The 20,869-nt window shown below is 35.2% G+C and overlaps 2 protein-coding genes across 2 annotated transcripts; both read left to right on the forward strand.

Annotated features, from left to right (window-relative positions):
• Nucleotides 1-1,339: 1,339 nt before the first annotated feature.
• On the forward strand, nucleotides 1,340-2,308 carry LOC110199604 (olfactory receptor 8K1-like). Its single transcript, XM_020974476.2, has one exon. It carries the CDS (start codon nucleotides 1,361-1,363, stop codon nucleotides 2,306-2,308), a length of 948 nt encoding a protein of 315 aa, XP_020830135.1. The 5' UTR covers nucleotides 1,340-1,360.
• An 8,744-nt stretch (nucleotides 2,309-11,052) lies between these two features.
• Nucleotides 11,053-12,012, forward strand: LOC110199598 (olfactory receptor 8K1-like). The gene has a single exon (XM_020974467.1). The coding sequence runs from the start codon at nucleotides 11,053-11,055 to the stop codon at nucleotides 12,010-12,012; it is 960 nt and encodes a 319-aa protein (XP_020830126.1).
• Nucleotides 12,013-20,869: the final 8,857 nt, after the last annotated feature.

The following is a 20,869-nucleotide window of genomic DNA, read 5'->3' on the forward strand; positions in this document are numbered from 1 at the left end:
AAAGAGGCAGAAACAGGTTATTCAGTCACATGGCTAATGTGACACTATGTCTTGGCAATTTCCATGTCACAATAATATGAAATTTATTCAACTTCCCCGGTACTTCAGGGACATGGTCTCATGGGGATTAAGAAACCCATAAAGTCTACCCCTAGCAGCTAGCAGCAAGCATAACATGAAAAAGCTAGCAAAGATTTTATCTTCCAGGTGAGTAGAAAATAGTATTCTTGGGATCTTCTCATGAAAGTTGATGTAAAAAAAACCATAGATATGAAGTAACTCAGTTGAAAAAGCCAAGCACAATGCCCACTTGGGTGGGGGGAGGGTGAATGGAGCAATTTAGGGACCATGTTTTGAATTCACTCTAATTCAAATTACATGAAAGGGTTTTAGAAATGTCACTGCTGAAATGTCTTGGCTGTGACCAATGTCATGTATGCTTTTCTGCAACCAGAAAAGTCAAATAGATTTATCAAGGTGCACTAATCAAAAAGAATATATGAGGGCCCAGGGATCTTTAAGCTGTATGCTATGCAAATGGATAGTATCAAAAGAACAAGCTTATTTTCTTTTTTTAATTCCCTTCATGTGTCTGCAAATGGTAGGCATTAAAAACATCAACATTCTAAGCCTTCATAAAGCTGGCAGCAAAATAGTCCATCTCTGGAAAGGCAACAGAGGAGTGAAGCTGTAGAGAGGGTGGATATCCATGCTGTCATCCAAGATGTCAGACACTTCCTGTCCTGAAGGGATATAAAGAAAGTTATGGGCACTGGACCTTTCACTTCAGTGGTCTGGGCACTCTTAAGAAGAAAATTATATCTAACAATACCGACCATCACTTTATTTTTAATCTATATTTTTAGAGGGTAGCCCATACTGTCAGGATGTTGCATCACTAATGCCATGTCACATGGAAATATTTTGAATATGGTTCTGGAACCCAGGCCTTTTTGACTTCAAGACCAACTTGATACGTACTTCACCAAAATGCCTCCATTAGATGTTATCATATACCCAACCCTCCTTCATTATCTTATTGTGATGTATCTACAGACTGATTAGTTAAAATATTTAAAAATTTACTTACAGTATTTCTCTATCCTGTGTCCTTGAGACAAATATTTTCACAATTCACTCCTAATTTTGTAAAATAAAACCAGAATCACTTTCCTCTTAGTAACTTGATGATGACGCGCTATGATTTTATATATAATGCGATATGATGATGTCAGAGTAATACATTTAAATTTTTTTGGAAAATTCTTCCTTAATCTAAGACATTTCTTCCCATTAACTGCTAATTGTGCAAATAGTACTCAATAAAGACTTCTTTTTATTCTCAGATTATCTTCCTTGGATGGAAGAAATGATCAAGTTGAATAAAACTACAGGGAGCCAAGTGGCTGAATTCATTCTCATGGGTCTCACAAAACGTCCTGAGCTGCAGGGACCCCTGTTTGTTGTGTTTTTATTCAACTACATGGCCACAGCTCTGGGAAACCTGGGTTTGATCATCCTAACTAGTGTTGATTCCCACCTACAAACCCCCATGTATTTCTTTCTCAGGCATCTGGCATATGTTGATCTTGGCTATTCCACCGTCATCGGTCCAAAAATGCTAGCCAGCTTCATAGTGGAGAAAAATACAATTTCCTTCAATGGATGTGCAACACAACTAGTTTTCTTTGGGATATTTATCACCAGTGAACTTTTCATCCTGTCAGCCATGGCCTATGACCGCTATGTGGCTATCTGTAAGCCCCTTTACTATATGGTCATCATGTCAGACAGGGTATGTTGGGCCTTGGTGACTATCCCTTACCTCTATAGCACCATAGTATCCCTACTGATCACAACTAAGATTTTTAATTCATCCTTCTGTGAATCAAATGTTATAAGACATTTCTACTGCGATAGTCTCCCTCCTTTGTACATTTTATGCTCAGGTACAAGTGAAATTGAATTAATCATTATGATATTTTCTGCAATTAATTTAGTTTCTTCACTCTCAGTTGTCCTGGTCTCCTACATGCTCATTCTGGTGGCCATCCTCAGGATGAACTCTGTTGAGGGCAGGCACAAAGCCTTCTCCACTTGTGGCTCTCACCTCACAGTGGTGGTTGTCTTCTATGGGACACTTCTCTTCATGTACCTGCAACCCCAGTCTAGCCGCTCTTTTGACACAGACAAAATGGCCTCAGTGTTTTACACTCTGGTCATTCCAATGCTCAACCCTTTGATCTACAGCTTGAGGAACAAAGAGGTAAAGGGTGCCTTGAAAAGGGTATATAAGAAATTTATGTAAACATTCTTTTTTAAAGTCTTAATGTATTGCATGTTTCTGTTGCATTATTAGAAGCAAGCAAACTTCTGCCAGATTTATTATTCTATTTTTCTCCAATTCTCTTTTCTTGCAAAAAAAAAATAAATCATCTCTCCTAATATACATTCATACAATTAGTCTTTTTTTAATTATCAATTTTTAGTAAATCTTATTTTAGAAAATATTTGTGACTGAAGAGAAGTAGAAGAGCACTTAGTCCAAATTATCTCTATGAAAAGGTCTCCTCTGTTACGTACCCCAAGGTGAGCATCCTACCTTTGGTTGAAATTCTTCTGAGTGGGAATCAGTCAATTAATAAGCATTTTAAAATGCTGGTATAAGGTACAGTGTCAGACACCGGGAGTATAAAGATAAATAAAATTTTTCTTGGCATCAAATAATTTATATTTTATGAAGGGAAAAATATGTACATGAAGGTTACAATACACACTATGGCAACTATTCCACTTTTGAATACCTCTGGTTTTAGAAAAACAATTCCTTACCATAACCTCAGTTTCCTCCCTACAGCTTCCATCCATTACTCTTGGTCTTCTCTTCTGTGATAAATCAAAAATGTCTATTCCCTCTTCTTTGTGACAATCATTCAAATACTCGAAGAAAGCCTCCATCCCATCACCCACTACTCACACACAGTTTCTTCAGTCTCAAATATTGCATTCTTGAGCTCAAATGGAAAGTGCACTGAGTTATACAAGGGTTTTAAGCTCAAATTTTTGTTAAGACATTTGGAGAACCCTGTACAGTTAGTGGATCTATGTCCAATTACCATATCTGCTACGTGCGACCTGTGACATTCTGAACAATATTTAACCTCTCTTGCCTTCATTTATTTGTAAAATATATGGATTTTATAAGATAATGTCTAAGATTTTTTCTATTTCACCTTCCATTTTGTCAAGAACTTCTTTGCACTACCATCATAAGTTCTTCAATTAATCCTCATATGTCATTCTCCTATGCCTCGTCAAAGTTCTAGCTGCCTTCTGTTCACTCTGGAACTTAACAGTGTCAATCTTGAGATGCGTAACCCAAAATTGAACACAATCCTCCCAAAGTGTCCTGGCCAGGGCAGAATGCACCTAGACTATCATGACCTATTCCTGAAAATAATGTCTTTCTTAATGGAGATCACTTTAACTTCTTTAGGTGCTATATATTTTTATAGACACATTTTATAAAGTTGATGTGAACTAAAATTTTAAGGTCTTCAGAAGAATCAATAAAGAGGGATTTCTGCCCTATTGTTTCCTTATAAAGCTTTTTTTCCCCAAAAAATCAAATTCAGACTTTCAGTTTGTCCCTATTGAATTTCTTCATGTTATTTATCTCATCCTACTGAATTCTATGCTTAGGAAATGCTGGGAGAAAGCTGTCGATGCATTCTGGGGAGCTGCGCCTAGCCTTGTCACTTTCCTATATGCTTCATTGGCTGACTAGGTAGAAATTGCCTGGTTGATAGATGTCAATATCTTGAAATTTCTGCTCTATGTTCATTCAACCTCTGTTCTGGGAAGATGGAATGCTCTATGTTAGTCTGAATACTGTAATTCTTGATTAGTTAGTATTACAGTCTCCCTTAATATTTTCTTCAGTGAGAAAGGACTTGGAGAACTATTGTGACCAAGTCCTTTTAATAAGGACCTAGATATTCTGGCCTTAACAGGATTATGTGAAGTCCTGATACTTGAGAAAGAAAGATACCGTGGAATCGATACTGTGAAAGGAATATTGTGATTGGGTATGAAATACATTAAAAAATAAAGTGCTTAAATTCTCTTTTTCAAAGAGAAATGCTGTGTTCATAACTTATAACACATGATTTCCCTTATTCTGATTAGAAAAATGGAAATAGTTTAGTCCTTATAATATTTGAAAATGTTGATTTTCATGATTATTTAGATGATTCCACAGACTTAGCTTTATTTTCACTGAAAAAAGTAGCTGACAACTCTCTCCCTCAATAGTAACCCATTCCCATCTGTTCTTTGGGCCTATGAACAAAAATAACTCCAGACGCTGCCTTCCTCCAAAGGTATCTTTGCCATATTTAAGTGGTCCTCAGGCAAGATTTTGTTTTGTTTTGCTAGAATTCTTGAATGTTTCCTCTTTTCATTGTTTCAGAGTAATGAAAACAATATGAGTGTTTTCATTACACACATTTTAAGACAAGTCTGTGAAAGTCAAGGGAAAAAATGTGAATCATAATTGACATGAATACATCGAATTTGTAAAAATCTCATTTAAATTTTACAATAACCGTAGGAATTAGGTTATACGTGCATGTGTATACACATACGATATTATGTGTATAATGTATACACACACACCTTATTACAGAGAAACTAAAAGATTCAGTGACTTACTGAGGTCATTTGGGCTATGATTGTTGAAGGCAACATTTGAACCAGATCTTCCTTATTATTGGTCCAATATTCTATACTTTACACCCTACACTAGGCTACCTCTCAACTCAGGGACATCCTATTACTCAGTGTACTTGTTGCTAATATCATCCATCACCATCACCATCACCATCACCATCACCATCACCATCATCATCATCATCATCATCATCATCATCAAATTCACATTTATTTAATAGTTAATCCTACATGCCTTTACTACATCGTATGCTATGGTAAACGTAAAGAAATATCAGCCTAAGATTATTATCATATTTAAGGTATTTTGATAGTCCTGATGAAAATATATGAGAGGTAAATATCCTGCTGGGAAGTTGGTAAATAGAAACCAGGTTTTCATGCATTTGGAAGACTGTATTAAAACAACTAGAGAATTGTTTCAGAATTAATAGATAAAAAATGTTCTGCCAAATGAGAAAAATAATTATAGGAGTAGATATTAAGACTCAAAAGTCTATTTGAATGATGAGAGAAAAAGAATAGAGAAAGAATGAAAGAAAAATTGACCATGTACTTTATAGAAAACACTGTGTTAAGCCCTGGGAGCCAAATATTAGGTAAAGAGAACACATATAGGATGTTTCAGCTATAAGTCAAATGGAAAGGGCTTGAGTTATTTAGGGTATAACAGCAAAGTATATGGTAATGCATCTTCTTTAACGTAATTTGCATTAATAAAATCATAGCTATTCTAATATTGAACCATAGTGTCAATAACATTGGTAATAGATACATTTTGTTTCTGGATCAAGTTATGAGTGCAGAATTTGAGGAAGAATTGAGCAGGCTACATTTCCACATGGCTGACTTCTTTGGAGGATGGCTATAAGTTCTAGATTAGAAATATTCCTACTTGTCTGAGATTACTAGCACTTATATGGTGTTTGGGCTTAACTGTCCATCAGTAGAAAGTGGTTATCAGTGAGGGCTGATGATTAGGATTGTTGGCTCATTTTCAACAGTGATTGTTGCCATCAATAATGGCTTCAGGGATCAGGCTTAAAGAAGGTTTAGGATATCTGTGTACGATTTTAAAGGACTGTCTAACTCAAATCATTGTTTCAAGTTTTTAGGACCAATATTTATGTTCCCCATTATCAATCTGCTAGTGTGGAACTTGGCTTAATGCACTTCTTCACCTTCTTACTTCAGCTATGCCAAAAGAATTGTGTGCTTGGGTTGCCCCTCCATAGATATGGCATTAAAAAAGGATCCTACAAATTTGGGGGCATGTATATTGTTGGCCTCCTCCTATTTCATTTCCCACGTTATACTTTTTATAATCTTCTATGTACTGTAGGCATTTCCATTATATTCTTGTTCTGGGGATGCAATGGATAATATAGTATACCTACCTATTCATATTCAGCAGTTTTGATGAAAAATGAAATATTATAATTCCAGGTTGAATTGAATTCATCTCGTTGAAGACCAGGGGAAGGTGAGAGTGAGAGATGGCATCCTAATTTGGTAGAGCTTAACATCTGAACAACAAAAACAATGTCTTCCCAACTTTTTGCCAGTTTCTTTGTATTTCTGATGATAGGGAGGTTATAGGAGAACAATAATAGCTGAAAGTTCACTGGCTCCCTAGAAATGTTAATAGTGCTTAGACCATTGTTCAGAAGCCATGAAAGCTTCCTTTGGAGTATACCTCAACTTCTCAAACCCTCACAGAGAGTTAAAAACTGTGGGAGATTGAAGAGGTAAAGTAAAAATGGGAGCAATTATGCAGTACTTATTATATAGTGCCAGGATGCCTTTGTGCCAATGCACCGTGCCACGCATCTGCTTCCTAGATTTGAGATGATATACCATAATGTGAAAACTCTATACTTGGAAAACATGAATGGTATAGTCCCTAAATCTAAGATACTCTGGAGATCACAAGCAGAAGGGATATGTTTTAAAAGAGCCCTGGACACAGAAAATTTCCATTAAAAAGCAAAGAGGTCAATATCAGTCATGGGTTGAAGTATAATATAGAAAAGTTAATGAGTTATTTCTGTCCAGTATCTAGCAATACTAACAAGACATCACATACATGAGTAGCACATGTCTGCCATAAGACTGAAACATTACACACAAAGTTATCATAACATTTTACCTACTTGGAGAGTTAAATTGTCATTCTAAAGTAAAAAATCAATAGGAAGAATGTTTTTGTTAGAAATTAATGCCTTTACAATACCACTGGAAGAAGACAAAAGTTATACACAAAAATTCATATAATATTAACCAAATATAGGGCGTAATTGAGATTGGGATATCAAAGCATATTTTGAGGCCCTGTTTTTCTTCAGTTCTCAAAGAATATGTCAGTACAGTCCCGAGACTGAGCTGGTTTTAGAAAGAGTATGATGCTTAGTCTGGTCACCCCAGATAAGATCTAGAACTCATTTCAATGTTGAGTAGATTTTTATTCTCCAATGTTTGTATCTATGGGAGATGGGGTATGAGGGTAGTGAACAGGAAGGTCTTTGTTCCTGGAATGGTGGCACCAGTAGAATAGGAGATGAAGAGGAAGGAGCACATGTCTGATTCCTGATTCTTCTGGAGAGTCAAAATCATCAAAACCATTTGTTACTGGTTAGAGAATACAAAAGGAGATCAGCAGAAAAGAGTAGCTATACAAGGATTATAAGAAATTGAACTCAATAGTCAAATGTCCAACAAAGCTAACATCTTGATGCTTAAGGAAGAGCTCCTTTTTTGACAAAAACTGCTAGGAGCACTGCAAAGCATTTGGCAGAAATTAGGTGTAGCCTGATATCTTAAATCATATACAGGAATAAATGTAAAAGGAATCCTTACCCTGAATTTAAAATGGTGACCCATTAAGCAAAACCAGAATAGAACCAGACCAGGTACTTTTCATAGGTATTACTATCAGTCAAGCAATAGACAAGTATTTATGAAGCATACACAGACTTACACCATGATAGGCACAGGGATGCAATAAGAAGAATCAACAAGTAAATGAAAGAATGGATGACTGAATGTTGCAGAATTCATATTTCCAGATGTAGCACCTGAGCTTAGTTCTTCATGATTCCAAAACCAGTCTTCCATCAGCTTGGTCATGAGAGAGTTATTTTAACTCCTCAAGCAAACTCAATATAATAATGGGTAATCAACCTTGGACATAGACAAACAAATGACATTTGGAATTAACCTCTTAATGTCTGTTGCCACTCCTTAGGTCTCTTTTATTCTTTATTGTTTACTTACTAATTTGAGAGAGTGGAGGATTTCTTTTTCAATTTCCACATTATGAGTTTCCTATACCACTGAAGTGAAATTTATGGATCACAATAACTCTCTCCTAAACACATGTGAGAATATGCACACACACACACACACACACACACACACACCACACACACACACTCACACCCCTTTTTTGTAGACAAGATATATGAGGAAACAAAACTAAATCCAATTTGGAGGAAAATGTAAAGAAATAGAATTTTGTGCCCTTTGACATGGATCAGCTATATTTCTCATCAACATTATAATTCTTTGGGACAAAGGCTATTTCAGAATTTCTGACAGAATGATCAGATAACAATCAAATTTATATATTAAGATTTGTTCCAGAATTGAGGAGATCTAAATTGTTTTGAGCATGACAGTAGGTATACACTGATGTAATTATATATACACAGATTACATATATACATACACATATACTTACATATAATATAAATTATTATTCAATATATAAAATCATCAGATACTAAATGGCAAAGCTCATCATTGCTACCCTTAGTGTCTCTGTCTTAGACTCACGTAGTGTAGTACTCCTGGTGCCCCAAATGTGTCCACAAGAAGGAAAATGGAAGCCTTGTAAAAGTGAATTTCCCTAGCTTAAAGCTTTTCAGAAATTTGGATAACCAAAAGAACGAAAACTATCTAAGGACCTTTAAGGTATATGTAGTAACAATATTTGGACAGATTACAAAAAAGTCCTGTCTTCTAGAAAGTGATTCATAATACATAAATTTTTAATATATTTATGTGTCATGCTGGTAAACGTGATTATAGCCATGGTGGTGTAATATATTATTATTTTTGACAATTTATGGTTGAGATAAAATGTTGACATTAAAACCGATTGCAGATAGTAACTCCAGAAACATTCCCTGAGGAGATCATATGAAATGTTGATTCTTTTGAAGTTCTCCTGTACTTTAGGGAATATGTCTCATGAGCAACAAAAAAGCAATAATTTCTACTCAGCGCAGACCATATAAGGGTTTACATAAGTGAGATGCATGCAGCAAATTCACTACAGGTGAGACTATTTTTGTCTGTTTGTTTTCATTTACTGTAGTTGAGCTCTAAAAAATGATCACATTAAGTAATTTCGGGCTTAAGATCTAGGTGTTTCCAACAGGTTCTTGTGACTCCAGCTGAAAACCAATTATCCAGGCAGCTTCACTGCAGATGTTAGAGGTGAGGCTTTTGAAGGTTGAATCAATATAACCATTTCTGCATTGCTATGTTACCATTCAAGCACCCAAAGTTAGCAAAGCAGAGATGTATTCTAATGATGAAGATAGGACAAGTTAGATGCTAGACAGTGCCATTCCTTCATGTGGAATTTCATTAGACAGATAAACTCCCCACCCAGGCATGCTGACTGAGAATCAAATCAATGACATTCTCTGGAAGCCTCAACTCAGAGCCAAAATGTTCTTGTCACCTTGGTGAACGTGAAGGCTAGTCAGTATTGACACCAGTACAGATTTAGTCTATTTGACCTGATCATGGCTGGAGGCAACATGACTTGGCAAACTGAGGAAGCTATGTGATACAATGGATAGAGTGCTAGGGCTCAGGTCAGGACTACCTAAGTGCAAATCCATGCTGAATGACACTGGACAACTTGCTGAACTACTTTCTGCCTTAGTTTCCTCAAATGTAAAATGGAAAGAGCACCTATCCCCAAGGGTTGTTCTTAGAAACAATGAGGTGATAGTTGTAAAAGACTTGGCACAATGGTTGGAATATAATAAATACCATATAAGTCACAGCTAATTATTATTATTGTCCTTATTATTATAATTAAACTGAGATCATATTTTTCATTTGGGAACAGAAGAAGTTTTATGTTTTACTCTATAAGATTTTGCCCAGTCATACTTTTGCAATACCAGATATTTGTAAATTAACTGAATTTTTACAAAATATAATTGTGGAGAATATATATATATATTAAATTTTTTTTATGAAAGTAGGTCGAGCTAGAGATGCATTAAACTGCCCCCAAACATTAAAATAGTTTTGTATTTCATCTGTGTAGTTTGAAACACTGTCTTTTTAAAACAAGTGTAAACATCAAATTTGCATTTCTCTACTCCTCTTTTAGAGGTTCTTGCTTCTTCTCAGTGTAACTCCCCTCCTAGTTTGAAAATAACAGAGAATGCTGGTGACCATGGGTGATGAGGTTTCATTTTAGTGAAATATTCAAAAGGGATCTGTTTCACCTATCTCAGGAGACAAATTTCACTGTCTTGCTAATGTCCAGCCAGCCCACAAACCAATTTCCTTGACTCTTTCCCCACCTCTCACCCCATCTGAATCATGATATCCCATCATGAAATAAATGAAAATCTTGAAAAATTTTAGATGAGAGCTGGAGCACAGATGCCTTCAAGTAACTACTGAAACTCAGAAGGAAATCAGGAATTACTACAACTAATATTTGGTCATTCGGTCATATCCATCATGCTGTATTAGAATATTAACTGGAAGGGTAGTAAGAGGTAGCTTATACAAGTGTTTTAAAACTTGGACAATGTGTTTTGTATGTCATAAGTTATTACAAATTTCATCAGCAGAGCCTCTTGTATCTAGAAATAGCAGACACATACATTTCAAAATTGTCATTTAGTAATACTCAAATGCACCTAGTTCATATACAGTCTCTGACAGATATCCAAAAGGATGAAGTTTAAAATGTCATTCTTCATCTTTGTCATTCCATAGAACATAGAGGCATGTATTATAGAATACCAGTCTCCCTCAGTAATTTCCTAAAATCCATAAAGTTGTCAGAACCAGCTCTTGTATTCCTTTTTTATCCTATTCCATCTGCTTACTTAGCTACCTTCATGGAGGAAGGGGTTCCTGCATGTCAATACTCTGAGATGTGAGGGGAAAATCCATTTCACCTTACCGATTGCATCTGCATATACTAAAGTTGTGATGGATGATGCAGGCTCAGAATTCTTAGATGCCTTTATTTTTTTTTTCCCAGATTAGGTTGCCTTGATGAAATTCATGGACCAACAGAATGGAACTGTAGCCACCTCAGTGACTGAATTTATTCTCATGGGAGTCACAGACCGCCCAGAGCTACAAGCCCCACTCTTCGGCGTGTTTCTACTCATCTACTTGGTCACAGTGGTGGGGAATTTGGGCGTGATCATCCTAACAAAGATCGATTCTCACCTACAAACCCCCATGTACTTTTTCCTCAGGCATCTCGCATTTACTGATCTTGGTTATTCCACTGTCGTTGGTCCCAAAATGCTTGTGAACTTTGTGGTAGAGAAAAATACAATTTCCTACAATTGGTGTGCAACCCAGCTAGCTTCCTTTGAGGTTTTCATTATCAGTGAACTTTTCATCCTGTCAGCCATGGCTTATGATCGCTATGTGGCCATTTGCAAGCCCCTCCTCTACACAGTCATCATGTCAGACAGGGTATGTTTGGTCTTCGTGGCCATCCCTTACCTCTATAGCATCTTTGTGGCATTGCTGGTCACAGCTAAGATTTTTATTTTGTCCTTTTGCAGATCCAATGTCATCAGACATTTCTATTGTGATGGTCTTCCCTTGCTGTCCATTGTATGTGCTGACACAAGTGAAATGGAATTGATTTTTCTAATCTTTTCTGCTTTAAATTTGCTTTCCTCCCTCCTAATTGTCTTTGTTTCCTACATACTCATTCTTGTGGCCATCCTCAGGATGAACTGTGCTGAGGGCAGATCGAAAGCCTTCTCCACCTGTGGCTCCCATCTCACTGTGGTGGTTGTGTTCTATGGGACCCTTCTCTTCATGTATTTGCAGCCCAACTCTAGCCACTCCTTTGAGACAGACAAGATGGCCTCTGTGTTTTATACCTTAGTCATCCCCATGCTTAACCCTTTGATCTACAGTTTGAGGAACAAAGAGGTAAAAGGTGCCCTAAAAAGAACCCTAGAAAATCGATGCAAACTTCCTATTTAATGTGCAATGGTTCTAATAAATTACCAGAGGTCAATAATTCTTTTTTTTTTTTCTCCTCTGTCAATTTCTTCTGAGTTCTTTTTTTTTTTCTTCATGGAAAAATTATTCTATACTCATCCTTGCTTCAAAAAATACAATATTCCTTTTTGTTATCAGTTAGCAATAGATTTTTTGGTGAGTTTAGGTAAGTTACTGGAGGTTTTCCAGAGAACCTGATTAATGGTTGAGAATTGTGAGTTGGGTGTAATGGCTTATTAGGAAAAGTTTTCTTGACCAAGTAGCTGAAAAATTCCCTACTAGATACTGTTCCTATTAACTTTTAAGTTTTAGTTCATCATGTAGCACACACAGAAGAACCTCAACTTTTGAAGTTGCAAAATTTCCACCTAGAATGTATCTCTGCATACATCAGCATAACACAATGAGTGTGGCTTATGCAGTGAGGGTGTTTACCTACTCCACTTTCTATCCTCATCACCCTTGGCTGGTTATGGAGTTTCTCTGGCTCTCAATGTCATGAAGATTGAAGTGGTTGTTGTAGATTGTCTCTAACGCCTACTTCAACCTCATCTTTTTAAGCATTTCTTGTAATCCAAACTATCTCCAGCATGGACAGAGAGGTACAAATGCATTCAGAAGTTAAGAAAATTAATGAATTCTCATTCCTTTAAGAAGGATTTTCTCAGTGGGGTCTTTATTTTTCTTTAAATTTCTGGAACATTAAGGTAGATTCAGATTTTAATAGCCTTATGGTTATGTTTTCCAGAGTAAAAAAATTAATTCAATCTTGCATTATTTTTCCCCTCCATTCAATTCACACCATCTTTCTAGGAAAACATATGATGTGAATTACTATATTTTTATCTGTCTCCATAATGAATCCTTCTGTGTAAGCTCACTGAGGGTGGTGACCATGTCTTCTCTTGATATTATTCTGGAGCAATGCTCTGTATGTTGTGAATTATTTCTGTTATTTTGTGTTATTAGTGTAATTTTTATTGTTTTAAATAATGCCTAATAATATTTCATTATTATTTATTTTAGCTATTATTTTCAGTGGTAAAGTCATTTCCCTTCTCCTCAAAGTATCATGCACATAATTCCCTATTTCAATGTTGCATCTCCGCTAAGACCATGAGTGCTTTGAGTTTGACAAGTGGTGTTGCTTTTGTTGTTGTTTGTTCTTTGCATCCACAGAGCAGAGCGAAGTGCTTTGCACTAAATGAGTGTTTAATAAATATTTCTTGGATTAAAATCATATGGACAGAATAAGTTTAATTGTAAATGTAGCAAATCATATTCACTTTTCTATATCTGGCTTCATCCTTCTTTCCAACCACTTTTAAGGATAACAGTGATGTCTTTGTTATTTTTTTCTTCTTCTTGGAAGACTAGTTGTATTGATGACAAATTTCATTTCCCTTGCTTGAAAAGATACAGCTTTTGAAAGAACAAGTTAGCCTTTGTCTACTTTGTATTCTGTTGGGTTGCGTGTGGGAAGTGTCCTTCTTTAAAATTCTTCAGATACAGAAATCTCTGAATAAAATTAAAAATTGTTAAGCTATGTATTTGAAACAACAGCCTCCTTGTTATCATCATATGTGTCCTATATTACACTTGATATTTCTCCTTTAGGTTTTTTTTTCCCTGAGAAATCTGGAAGGCTTGAATTGTTTTTTCTTAGTTGTTTCCCTGAATTACCTTTTTATCACATCAGTTAGGATGGATTTCAAAGTGATCCCTCAGTCATTATTTAGAGACCTCTAGTTTGAGTGACTGCAATGCTTGTTAAGATGTCTTATTCCTCTTCAAGATAAAAATCTTTGGTAGTTTTTCCTAAGCTTAAATATGCCTCTTTTCAACTTCTATTCATTGCTCTTCATGACATGAATTCAAAGCTCTCACCACCCTTATTCGGCTTATCAATATTGTTTCTGAAATATGGTAACCTAAATGGGAAGGGAATGGAATCAGCATTTATATGTCATCTACTATGTTCTATGCACTATGCTAAGAGATTTTTTTTTTCCATTTAATGCAAATATCTCATTTTATCATCACAATATCCCCACTCTAGAGTTGAGGAAACTGAAGCAAAGAGATATTAAGTGATATGCCCAGGGTCACACAGCTAATATGTTTCTGAGGCTGACTTTGAACTCAGGTCTTCCTGACTCCAAGATCACTATTCTATCCATTGCACCAACTACCTACCCCTAATATCCTTTGATCATCTACCAACTGGAAAATGACTCCTATTCTTAAAAATAATTTGACTCTATTCTCTATATATTTGAGAAATCAGGCCTTTATCAGAGAAACTTGCTGTAAATTATTTCCCCGAGTTTCCTGCTTTCCTTCTAATCTTGGCTGCATTGATTTTGTTTGTGAAAAAAATTAATTTCATGTAATGAAAATTATTCATTTTACATCCTCTAAAGATCTCTTTCATTTGGTCAAAAATTCTTCCCTTATCCATAGATCAGACAGGTAAAATATTCTAGACTCCTGCAATTTATTTATAGTCTCACCCTTTGTGTCTAAATCATGCATCCATTTTGACTACATATACACACACACACACACACCACATACACATACATACATATTCAGTTTCTAATACAGTAACATGGAAATGAGGCTATATACAGTGAGGAGATCCATGGTATCTTCCTGGAGGTCACAGATGTAAAAACAGCCAGAGATGGGGACAGGAATAGGGACTGGACATGTTATTTAAATGATTTGGGAAAAAATTCTGTGAATGGAAATTCCTTCTACCAATATTGATTGGGAACTTTTTCTGTCAGATGTTATTTTTGAACTCAGTTTTCATCTTTAAGGTCAGTTTTCTACCTCGCACATCAAATTGCCTTTCATAGATGTTTTAAAATAGCCTACCCTTTCCAAACAATGATTAGAAATCTTTTTCTTAATTATCCAGGTTATTCTGTTCCATCTCTTATTTGTAAAGAGCCCCTTCATTTACTCTTAATTTTATAAAAATAAAACAATAATCATTTACCTTTCATTCACAGAATATTAATATAATGTGATTCGATGTAACATAAATACAATCACTTTTTCCATCTTATCTTAACCCTTTCTATTCTACAGAAGCCTAATTAACTAGACAAACAGTATTCAAAAAAGGCCTCTTCCTGTTATTCCCATATAATCTTTCTTGGATGTAAGAGATGATTGAGCAGAACGAAACCACAGCAAGTTAGATGACTGAATTCACTGTCATGGGCATCGCAAATCATCCTGAGCTTCAGGATGCCCACTTTGGGGAATTTTTCCTCAGCTGCATTATCACAGCTCTGGGGAACTTGGGCATAATCATATTAATCAGTGTTGATTTCCATCTCTAAAGTCCCATGTATTTTTTTTTCTTAAGCATGTGGCATTTATTGGTCTTGGCTATTCAACAGTACTTGGCCCAAAAAATTCTGATGACATTCATAGTAGAAAAAGATATGACTTCCTACAATGAATGTGCAACATATATGGTTTTCTTTGTGATATTTATCATCAGTAGATTTTTCATCCTGTCAGCTATGGCCTATGACTTTTAATTTTGTGAGTTTACACAGTCATTTTTACACAGTCACAATTGTCTAATTTCTTAGACAACTTTTCCTCAATTCTTCTATGTGCAGAAAAAAAAATTTTCTATGATACTCTAAGAGAGCTTGTTTGTTGTTGTATTTTAGTTATCAACCTTCAGTAAATCTTAGTTTAAAAGACCTTTATGATTCAAGAATCTAGGAGAGCATTTAGCCCACAGCTGTGTAAAGAAAAAAAAGTCTCTTTTGTTATGGTGCCCTAAAGTTGGATATCTGAGCTTTGAATGAAGTTTTTCTGTGTTGGAGAATCAATACATTAACAAGTATTTTGAAAATGGCTAATATGCGCTCAACATACTACTAATTACGGGGCATGCAAAGACCAAAAAATAAAGGGTGATGACTTGGTTCCTCACGTCAAAGAGGTTACCTTTTATTAAGAGAAACAACATGCAAATGAGAACCAACATACTTTTCAAGGAAATTATTCAACTTTTTAATATCTCCAAATATCAGGAAGGTTGTTTTCACTATAGCTTCAATTTTTCCTCTACAACTTCCACCAATCGCTCTTGGTCTGCTATTCTATGGCCAACCAGAACACATCTTTTCTATCTTTTTTTTTCCTTTGGTAACAATCATTTTCATTTTTGAAGAAAGCACCCATATATATATGCTTCAATTTAAAATCTTGTATTCTTGTGCTGAAATAGAAAAAAATGTATATATATTGGGTCATACAGAGTATTCCTAAGGTCTTAGTGCATTTTAAGCTTCTTAGAGCTTAAAATGCCCTAAGATATTTTAGGCAAGCTGCAAAGTCTAAGTATCTGAGTTCCAATATGAAGTTTGCTACTTTTGACCGTGACATTTTAGGCAATAAATTTAGATTTTCTGTCCCTAATTATACTCATTCCAGTTCAAAATCTATGTTGCATCAATTAATTCCAATAGTAAACAAAATATTTTGAATAATAGTCAAAGGAGGCCTATTAAACTCTTTTTATGAAACAAATATGGTCTAACACTTAAATCAGGAAGAGCAAAAACAGAGAAAGAAAATTGTAGAATAATTTCCCTAATGAAGATGAAAGCAAAAATCCTTAAAAAAAAAAAAAAAACCTAGCCAGGATACTAGAACAATATATCACACAAAACTATACAAAGTAACCAGGTGAGATTTAGACCACAAATGCATGTATAGTTTAATATGAGGAAAACTATTTACATAATTGATCATATCAATCACAAAGTAACAAAAATCATATGATTATATCAATAAATGCAGAAAAAAGCTTTTGACAAAATGCAGCATTCATTCCTATTAAAAACACCTGAAAACAAAGGTATGAACACATTTTTCATTAAAGTGAAGCATCTTTGTAAAACCATCAGCAAGCATTTTGAGGAGGGGGCAATTGGGGTAAAATGACTTGCTTAGGGTCACACACCTGAGATTTGAATTCAGGTCCTCCTGACTCCAAGGCCAGTGCTCTATCCACTTCACCACCTAGCTGCTCCAGCAAGCATTACTTATAATGGAGATACACCTTCCCATCAGCATTAAGAGTGAAACAAAGATGCCAATTATCATCAATATTACTCATTATTGCCTTAGAAATATTAACAATAGCAATAAGAGAAGCAAAAGAAATCCAAGGAATCAAAGTGGGCAAGGAGGTAATAAAATTATCTCTTTTTATAAACAATATGATGGTATACTTGGGAAATCTTAGAGATTCAAATAAAAAGATAGCTTAAAAATTAATAATGTTATCAAACCAGCAGGATAAAAAAGAAGCCCACATAAATTATCAATATTATTATATATCTTCAACAAAATGTTACAAGGATAGTAAGAAAATATCTATTTAAAATAACCTTAGAGAGCATAAAATACCTGAGAGTATACCTTCCAAGAAAAAACCAACAAACTACATGAAAATAATTACAAAACAATTTTTATACAAATAAAATCAAATTTAAATAGAGAAATATCAATTATTCATGTTTTCACAGAGCCAATATAATAAAAATGAAAATTCAGCTTAATCTACTTATTTAATGCCACCCCAAATAAATTACCCAAAACAAGCTAGAAAAAATAATGAAATTTATTTGGAAGAACAGAAATTTAAAATATTAAAGGGATTAATGAAAATGTAAAAAAGAAGGTTTAGCAGTACCATATTTTAAAGTATGTTGTAAGATAGTAATCATCAAGCCTATTCAGTATCAGCTAAGAAATAGAAAAATGGATCAGCGAAGCAGCGTAGACATTCCATTCACAGGATTAAATTGTTATAGCAATCTTGGGTTTAACAAACGTAAAAATTTAAGCCTTCCATAGTGTAGGGTGGGGAGGGAGGAGACAATTCAGAACTTAAGGCATACTCCAAAAAATAAATAAATAAATAAATAAATAAAAGAGTAAAAAATTTGTGATGCCATGAACCAATTCTCTCCTCTGTCTGCTTTCCAACAATCCACATACGTCGTGCACTTATATCTTTACATTCTTCTGATTGTTTTCTTTAGTTTCCTGCAAAACTTATCAGTATCCTCCCTGAAATGTATCCCACTAAATTGAACACAATCCTCCAACTGTGGACTGGTCAGGTCAGAATGCAAATGTAATTACATCTTATACCTGGATACCATACTTCTGGCAGTGGACATCACATTAGATTCTGTATTTGTTCTATAATACCCAAGATTCATATTCAAAGTTGGAATCCACTAAACACTCCAAGTCTTTTAGAGAAGAATGCCTAAGAGAACAAGTCCCCTCCTTTTGTTCACTGTAAAGGTTTTTTTTTTTATTTTTTAATTCAAATCAAATGGAAGATTTTACATTTGTCTCCATCAAATTCCTTTATGCTGTTAATCTCCTCTTATAACATGTCAGGTTTATGACTTGCTATAGAAATTCGTTGGGTTTTATGTGGAAACAAGATCTACAGGCAAGAACTTTTTTAGAAGTTTTACTGGTAGACTAGGAAGAAAATGTTTACCTGATAAATCTCATTTTCTTGAATTTTCTCTCTTTTTCCTCTTCTAACTTCTACCCCCAGAAGAGGACATGTTCTGCATTAGTCTGGGGAATTTAATTCTGCATTAGTGAGCATCACAGCCTCTTCTAGTGCTTTCTTCAATGAGAATAGACGTGGGGAAGAATTGTGATCAGGTGATCAAAGTACAAAACTAGAGATTCTGACTTATGCAAGATTACAGGAAGTCGTGAAAAGGGACAGAACTGTGGAATAGACTGGTAATAGGTTGTGAATGTCTTAAAACATAAAGGTTTGAAAATTATTTTCCTAAGTATTGTGCCTTTTTCAGGAAAAGTGATGCACCCACATTGTGCAACATATGATTTTGCTTGGCCTAATTACAAAACTGTTAATAATGACATAACTCATATTAGGGCAAGGTTTTGCTTTGCTTGAATACTCTAATGTTTCTATATAAATATATAATTTTGGAGTAGGAAGAATAATGAAAAACTGGTTTCATTATACATATTTTAAGAGGGGTTTAAGAATTTAATAGAAAAAGTGTGAATAATAGACAAAAATATATTGAGTTTATTAACTTAACTCAATTCAAGCCTAACAGTAGCTCAATGAGGTCTGGACACTAGATAGCTCATCACAACTTTACAAAAGAGAAAGCCAAGACTCAATGAGATGAGGTAGCCTGGTTATTTAAACCATGAGAGTTATTTTCCTGTAGAGCAGGATAGATTTCTATACCCCATTACCTGCATTTCTTATTTCCCAGTTGCATGTGAAAACAATTTTTTAACATGTGTTTTTAAAATTTTGGGTTTCAAATTTTCTTCCTTCCTCCCTCCCCACCCACCCTCATTGAAAAGGCAAGCAACTCTATATAGGTTATACATGTATAGTCATGCAAAACACTTCCATAGTAGTCATGTTGTCAAAAACTAAGTATATTTCCCTTCACCTTATCCTGCCCCCCCATTTATTATATTCTCTTTTGACCCTGTCCATCCTTAGAAGTGTTTACTTCTGATTACCCCCTCCCCGAATCTGTCCTCCCCTCTATCATCTCCCTGTTCTCTTCCCCTTCCCCCACTATTTTTCTGTAAGGTAAGATAAATTTCCACATCCAATTGAGTGTGTATGTTATTCCCTCCTTAAGCCAAATCTGATGAGAATAAGATTCAATCATTCCCTCTCACCTTCCTCCATTTCACCTCCACTGTAAAAGCCTTTTCTTGTCTGTTTTATGTAAGATAATTTACCTCATTCTACCTCTCCCTTTCTCCTTCTTCCATTATAATCCTTTCTCACCCCTTAATTTTATTCTTCAGATATCACCCCTTCATCTTCAACTCACACTGTGCCCTCTACCTATCTATCTATCTATCTATCTATCTATCTATCTATCTATCTATCTATCTATCTATGTACATGCATATAATTTTTACCTTCCAACTACCCTAATACTGACAAAGGTCTCGTGAGTTACAAATATTGTCTTTCCATGAAGGAATATAAACAGTTCAACCTTAATAAGTCTCGTATGATATCTCTTTCCTGTTAACTTCTTCATGTTTCTTTTGAGCCTTGTATTTGAAAGTCAAATTTTCTATTTAGCTCTGGTGTTTTCATCAAGAATGCTTGAAAGTCCCCTACTTCACTGAATGACCATTTTTTTCCCCTGAAGAATTATACTCAGTTTTGCTGGGTAGGTGATTCTTGGTTGTAATCCTATCTCCTTTGCCCTCCACAATATTATATTCCATGCCCTGCCGTCCTTTAATGTAGAAGCTGCTAAATCTTGTGTTGTCCTGATTGCATTTCCACAATGTTTGAATTGTTTCTTTCTGGCTGCTTGCAATATTTTCTCCTTGACCTGGGAACTCTGGAATTTGGCTACAATATTCCTAGGAGTTTTCCTTTGGGGATCTCTTTCAGGAGGTGATCAGTGGATTCAGTCAATTTCTATTTTGCCCTCTGGTTCGAGAATATCAGGGTAGTTTTCCTTGGTAATTTCTTGAAAGATGATGTCTAAGCTTTTTTGATCGTGGCTTTCAGATAGTTCAGAACAAGTAAAGAAATGAATGAAGTTTACAGATTTCTTATTGCCGCATATAGGAGTAGAACCTAGTCTGTCATGATTCTAAAACCAGACTTCCATCAACTCTGCTGCACTCACCACATATTGTCTTTTCTCCCAGTCATAGGTGCCAAATAATGGGCATAGAAGGATGGTACTCTTTCTGTTTCCCCAAGAAAATATGGTGGTTTTTTTGTATA

The sequence above is a fragment of the Phascolarctos cinereus genome, unplaced genomic scaffold, assembly GCF_003287225.1.
Source record: "Phascolarctos cinereus isolate Bilbo 61053 unplaced genomic scaffold, phaCin_HiC Scaffold_9;HRSCAF=440, whole genome shotgun sequence".
NCBI classification, from domain to species: domain Eukaryota; kingdom Metazoa; phylum Chordata; class Mammalia; order Diprotodontia; family Phascolarctidae; genus Phascolarctos; species Phascolarctos cinereus.

Coding starts and splice junctions, on each gene's coding strand:
- LOC110199604 (XM_020974476.2), top strand. CDS start 1,361: ATGGAAGAAATGATCAAGTTGAATAAAACTACAGGGAGCCAAGTGGCT.
- LOC110199598 (XM_020974467.1), top strand. CDS start 11,053: ATGAAATTCATGGACCAACAGAATGGAACTGTAGCCACCTCAGTGACT.